The sequence below is a fragment of the Lupinus angustifolius genome, chromosome LG11 (assembly GCF_001865875.1).
Source record: "Lupinus angustifolius cultivar Tanjil chromosome LG11, LupAngTanjil_v1.0, whole genome shotgun sequence".
NCBI lineage: Eukaryota > Viridiplantae > Streptophyta > Magnoliopsida > Fabales > Fabaceae > Lupinus > Lupinus angustifolius.
In genome coordinates this window covers 12,076,880-12,083,169 of record NC_032019.1, presented here as the reverse complement: position 1 = coordinate 12,083,169, position 6,290 = coordinate 12,076,880, and the positions used below count along the sequence as shown (strand labels likewise).

The 6,290-nt window shown below is 36.2% G+C and overlaps 1 protein-coding gene across 1 annotated transcript; it reads right to left on the bottom strand.

Moving 5' to 3' along the window:
* LOC109360960 lies at nucleotides 3,474–5,644 on the bottom strand. The gene has a single exon (XM_019606205.1). The coding sequence runs from the start codon at nucleotides 5,559–5,561 to the stop codon at nucleotides 3,579–3,581; it is 1,983 nt and encodes a 660-aa protein (XP_019461750.1). The 5' UTR covers nucleotides 5,562–5,644; the 3' UTR covers nucleotides 3,474–3,578.

The following is a 6,290-nucleotide window of genomic DNA, read 5'->3' as shown; positions in this document are numbered from 1 at the left end:
AAATTTGGCTCATTGTTTCCTTGTGTAGTTTGTCTGCCTCCATGGTGCTCCTCTCTCCATCGTCTCGGATTGAGATAGGATATTCTTGAGTTCTTTCTAGAAAGAGTTCTTTCATTTTCTAAGCACCACCCTTTCCTTCAGTTCCGCATACTACCCTCAGACAGATGGGTAGACAGAAGTAGGCAATCGTTATCTTTAGACGTACCTTCACTACTTCAGCGACACACAACCAAATAAATGATATTGTCACCTTCCATTTGCGGAACATTGGTACAATATCAATAAAAATTCTTCAACTGGCATGTCTCCTTTTGAAGTTGTCTATGGTCGACAGCTACCCAGCCTAAGGTGTTCATTGGACTCCTCCAACATGACTTCATTATCACATAACCTCCAAACAAGAACATAAATCATATCAATACTCAAAAAGAATTTATTAAGACCTCAATAAAGGATGCAAGCTCGAATAGAATCTGGAAAGAATAATACTACATTTGACGTTAGTGATTGGGTACTCTTAAAGCTTCAACCATACTAGCAAATATCCCTTGAACGTCGAATCTCTAACAAACCATCACTAAGATTTTTCGGTCCTTACAAGGTCAAACGTCGGATTGGAGCAGTATCATGTGAGTTATCATTACCTCCTACTACGAGAATCCACCTAGTCTTTCATGTATCACTCCGTCAGTTTCATGGAGATCTAGAGTCTCAATTCATTACACTACTTAGTTCTTCAGATACCATGGAAGAATTAGAGAGTATTAAGTTGCAAAAGAAAGAAGGAGAACATAAACCAACATGAATATCAAACACTCATAATGACTTTAGTGCTTCATCATAGGCAAACAAATTTTTTTGACTCACTTTACCCTTCTCTAAAGAATTCTCTCTTTCCAGTTACCCATCTCCCAGAAAATAAATTCCAAGATCTGTGTATTTCCAAACCACCCACATTTCTGAAAATGCAGTGTCATTTTTTCCTTCACGACCATTAATTCAAAATAAAGGTACTAACAGGTTCCATTCTGAACTATTAATTCCATTATCCAACTGCTTACAACATGTACCAATTTAGAGCATCGTTGAATCTTTTTTTGAACAGTGAAATATAGAAAAAATTCTACAGTAGAAGGACATGGTTTACTGCCCACTCAACATGTGTCCCACAAATTTGTCTTCATCTGGACCGTTGCTCAACTGTATGTCCTGCAGCTAGGGAGACACGATATCAACACGTGTCCAGGGGCCCTTCAAAAAGCTAGCATACGGGCTAGAGAGAACAAGAACATAGCTTGTGCAGGTGCCGTTAGATCTTCCCACCCACTACTGCCTTCATCTAGATCGTCCATTTCATTGGATTCTTATGTAGTGCCATCCAATTGTATTACACCAAGCCACACTAATTCTTCACATGCTAACCACACCTCCATTCCAGCAAATACAACACCAACTATGGGTTGCAAACTTCACCTTGGGAGCTCCTAAATCTTGATGACAAGGTTTTTTTTATGGCATGGGAAATGATAGAGCCTCCATTATTGTTTTAAGGTCCAAAGGCGAACATATCAAACCAACATGGCTAAAGGATTATACATTAGATTAATTTGTTTGATTTAGATATTGTTCAACTTCTTTTAAACTTCGCTTCATATAATAAACTATTTTTAAACTTCCTTTGTTGTTAGATTTGACTAAGGGTATGGTCTAGATTAAGTGTCATTATACTTTGTGTCTATATATTATGTGCAATAATTGCAAATAAATGTGAAGAAAAATTTGCAAAAACTTCTCATTTACTTATATTATGAATTTATATTCCATTCTCAATTATTTATAAAAACTTCTCACCCATCAATCTCTCCCTCCTACTAATTCATTCATTCATGTTCTCACACTATGACACATGTACATGCATAGTGTGCTAAAAAAGAGTTTGGAGGGATACATATTTCAAAGAGAAAGCAAACCTGGATATAAGCAAACTTGAATAAAGCAAATGGAATGGAAGCAACCCATTTACAATATTTAGGATAAACATATATTTCTAAACAAAGTACACTGGAAGAAATCATTCAATCTTTAGAAATGAGTTACAAAATGGATTATAAAAGTGGATCACAAATACATTGACGACCATGCATTCATCTTGCCTCACGTGCTTAGTACCACTAATTGTCTGTCTACAATGTTCACATCTGCAAGTATTATCTTTTACCATTTCCTTTTATACATGAATTTGAATAATAATGTCTTTTATTTGTACTAAACTCTATTATAAAATAATCATATCTCAATAATTAATGATTGATAAAAATATAAATAATAAAAGATTAAATTATTTTCAAATATTTTAATAAGGATCCGATTGCGAGATTATGACTCGTGTCATATATTTCTCCCCCTTCGAGTCGAGAAGTGATTGTGATCATTAGTTTTGTCTTTGTTATTTATTGAAACTGGAAGGAGGTAAATGACCTATTTCAATTCTTTGTCTATTAATTACATTTCAATCAATTTAAATAATTTCTTAAATTTTAATCAAATCCAACTAATAAGCTAATTAATTTTAAACTAGAACTAGGTAGTGTTGATTGCCTAATTCATATAGGGACACGTAGGAACAAGAGTTATGTTTATCAGACACAAAATAAAATAAATATTTGTTTCTTTATAATTTATTTTTTACATAATTTAAAGAAGGATATTTAATCCATGCAATTAGACAGGATACTATTTTATTATGAGTGAACGAGGTGTTAATACCTTCACCAATTCGCAAACGATTCCTAAATCCATAACTATAATTTAAAAGACAATTTTATTCTAAACTAAATTTTCTATGTTTTAACTGCAAAAAACATAAGGATAACTTCAAAAGAGATCGTGTACTCGAAATCGGGGCACTACACTTAATAAACAACAATAACCTAATAATAGAATAGTGGAAAAAAAGTAAAAAAGAAATTTAGTGTATGGAAATATCATTGAAGAACCTCTTCATTCTGTTAGGTAAACCTAACACAAACATCAAACTAGTTGTATATTCCCCACCCCACTTTCAACTTACCCCCACTTTGGAGAAATAATTGATACCTTTTCACGGCTATTTTGGAATTGACTATATTTTGAACAATAGTTTTACTATCAAGTAATGGTCATTTCAAAGCATTCATTACTCTCCAAATCAGGCAATTCACTTTTGATTAACAAAAATCCTCTCAAATACTTGTTTTCCATGTGTTTTTAATAATAAAAAATATATTTTCATGGTAAATAAATAAATAAACATGTCATTATATGTTATTTTTGTTTGTTATTATATGAGAATTGTGTCTCGAGTAATAGAAAATCCTTACCCACTTTCAATGAAGTAGTTCACATTATCCTTTCAATGAACTTTAAAGAGCCAAATTCAAAAACTTCATTGCATATCATTATCATAATTATCCATAACCATTACAAATGATTCCACATTTTAAAATCTCAGTTTATTCCTTATTTCAGCAAACATTTTAAACTTTATTCCATTAAAATTTGGTGTCCAAATCAAATCCATTCCAAACAGTTGACTTGTATCAATTGTCCAAATTCTCACACGTGATCCAAAGTGGTTCTTGAAATTCACCCGTCACCTTATCTCTATCCCCATCAACATCAACTGAACACAACACCAATTCCCTATCGTGCCACATAGGCGTTCCATTTTCATACGAATTACACGTCAGCCTTCTTAACCCACTCCCATCCAACCTCACCACATACAAGTCCCCATACGGCTGAAACTGGTTGGGCAACGACACCGGCTCCGCCGTCACACCACCCAAGTTCCCTGTGAACAACAACCACTCTCCATCACCACTAAAACAAACATGATTCAACCTCTCCCTCTCTGCCTCCACTCCCTTTGCTACCTCAATCCTCCTCAACCCATTCCCATCGGGCCCCACCACATAAATACCAAACCCTTCAGCATTTTTTGGATTATGCATATTTGAAGAAAAAGCTATGACGTCACCCTTTGGTGACCAACACGGCATCGTATCGATCCAATTTCCCTCTGTTAACCTTCTTAAGCTCCCGTTAAACTCGCCGTTAACGGCGTCAACTATGTATAAATTTTTGTACCCAGATCTGCCTGATCGAAACACAATTGATTTTCCGTATGGCGAGCATGACGGAAAAGCGTTATTTCCGGTTTCGTCTCTTGTGAGAATCGTTAAAGTAAACGGAATCTCTTCGTTATCGTCTGTGAGATGAACCGGATCGAATTCGATTCGACCGATTTGAACCGTTTTTGAAACTGATTCAAAAATTGGACCGATTGAAGTGTATATCACGTGCTTCTCAGTGGGGCTCCATGAGTTATGAAAACATGTTCGTCCTTTAAGCAAAGTCCAACGTTTTGAACCGTTGGATCTTATGATCTTGACTCCACCGTTGGATTCGAGAGCGTGATTGAATGCAATGAAATCTCCTTCAGGAGAGAACGTTGGAAACGCACCGTTTAGTCGAAGTAACTGTAAATCCTGCACTGGAGATAGGACACGATCGAGGTGAGGGTATGTTGACTCGGACTGAGTTGACTCACCTCTGAATCGGTGAAACCCAACGTAACGCGAATCCGGTGAAACGAAAGGGTTGTAATGGTGAAAACTAGGGTTTATTGAATTAGTGATTGGTTGAAATGTTTTGGATTCGAGATCGAAGATCTCAATGTGGCGGAAATTGTTACCTCTCCGCCGAGTAGCAACGGCGATTGATTTTCCATTGTGCATGGCTGCCGGTGTGAAACAGTGAACCCCAGGCGGTGTGACCCGAATAGGAGTACACGGAGAAGTGGATAAACTCGGGTCGGGTAATTCAACCCGGAATATACTCCACCAACCAGCCTCATCGATTCTATGGAAGAAAATGGTTGAATCTTGTGACCAGGTTGGCCATCCACCATGTTCAGCCAATATAACACGATTCTCCGGGTTAGACTCAGGGAACACAACAATTTCCGTTTTGAGTTCGCGAAAATCGCCACCCCACCGGCGAGAATTGTAGGAAGCTACGGCAATGAATTTTCCGGTGAGTGACACGGCGGGGCTGTAATCAACCACGTCTTTTGGTGTTAGCCTTGTGACGGTTCCGTCGCCGTCAACACCAGTAGAATAAACCGCACTCCAGCTTTTGAAAACGGTATCGTTTTCGTCGTGCGTTGAAACGAAGAACAGTTTACCGTGTTTTATTGATGGACGATCGTGAAAGAGGCTGTTTGGGATGAAAGGCAAAGGCTGTGGTTTGTTTCCCGGTCGGGTTAGATAGAAACGGGGTGACCCGGTTCGTTCAGAGATGAAGACGATGCTGTTTTGTTCGTCATCATTGTCGATGAACTGGGCGTTGAAGTTGATTGAGACGCCGTCGGTGAGGCGGTGGTCTGTTATATCGTGCGGTGGTTGGTGGTCTGTTATATCGTGCGGTGGTTGGTGGTGGAGGTCGACGGAGAAAACATCGAAACCGTATTGGGGTCTTCCGACGGTGTTGAAGACAATGGTTCCTGTTGGTGGCAACATTCTAATTAAGTGAGAATAGAGTGTCAGTGACTAGTGAGAGTGTTGTGTGGAAACTGGAAAATGATGAGGATGTGGTTGTAGAAATTTGGTGCTGCTGAGTTATTATATATCGAAAAAAAGAAAAAAAAAGTAGTTTTTTTAAGGGTAATATTTACTAATAATAGTTTAAAGACATATACACAATTAATATATTATTTATCTCTATTTTAAATTTTTTTGAAGAATCAATAATACTAAAAAATAAATTGTGTAAAATACAATAAAAAACTCTTCAACTATTAATATATACATTTTTTTTCTCTTTTTTAATATTGCAACTTACTAAATATCTATAAAACTAGAAGGATAAATATGAGACGTCCTCCAACATGCGAACTAGCTTGGCTATCACCGACGAGTTTGCATGTAATATGGTTCATATAGATAGGAAAGATACATTAGTCACAATCATATTCATTATTAAATAAATTATACTGATATTCCTTAGGTTTTAGAAAGAAAAAAAAAATGGTTTATATAATTTTACTAAAATTTAGGAAGTGTTAGAATAATTAACTCCTATTATTAATAAAAACGGTTATATTAATTAAAAAATTAAAAATTAATATTTTTTTTATTTTAAGATGTAAGACATAATTTAGAATATTGTTTAGGGAACATATCTTTGTTAGATATGGATAATCTTAAATGGCTGCACATTGATTTATGAGCTGTACCCGTTGAAATGTT

What these genes read in the sequence shown, in the direction of transcription:
- LOC109360960 (XM_019606205.1), bottom strand. Translation starts at nt 5,561, where the DNA reads ATGTTGCCACCAACAGGAACCATTGTCTTCAACACCGTCGGAAGACCC.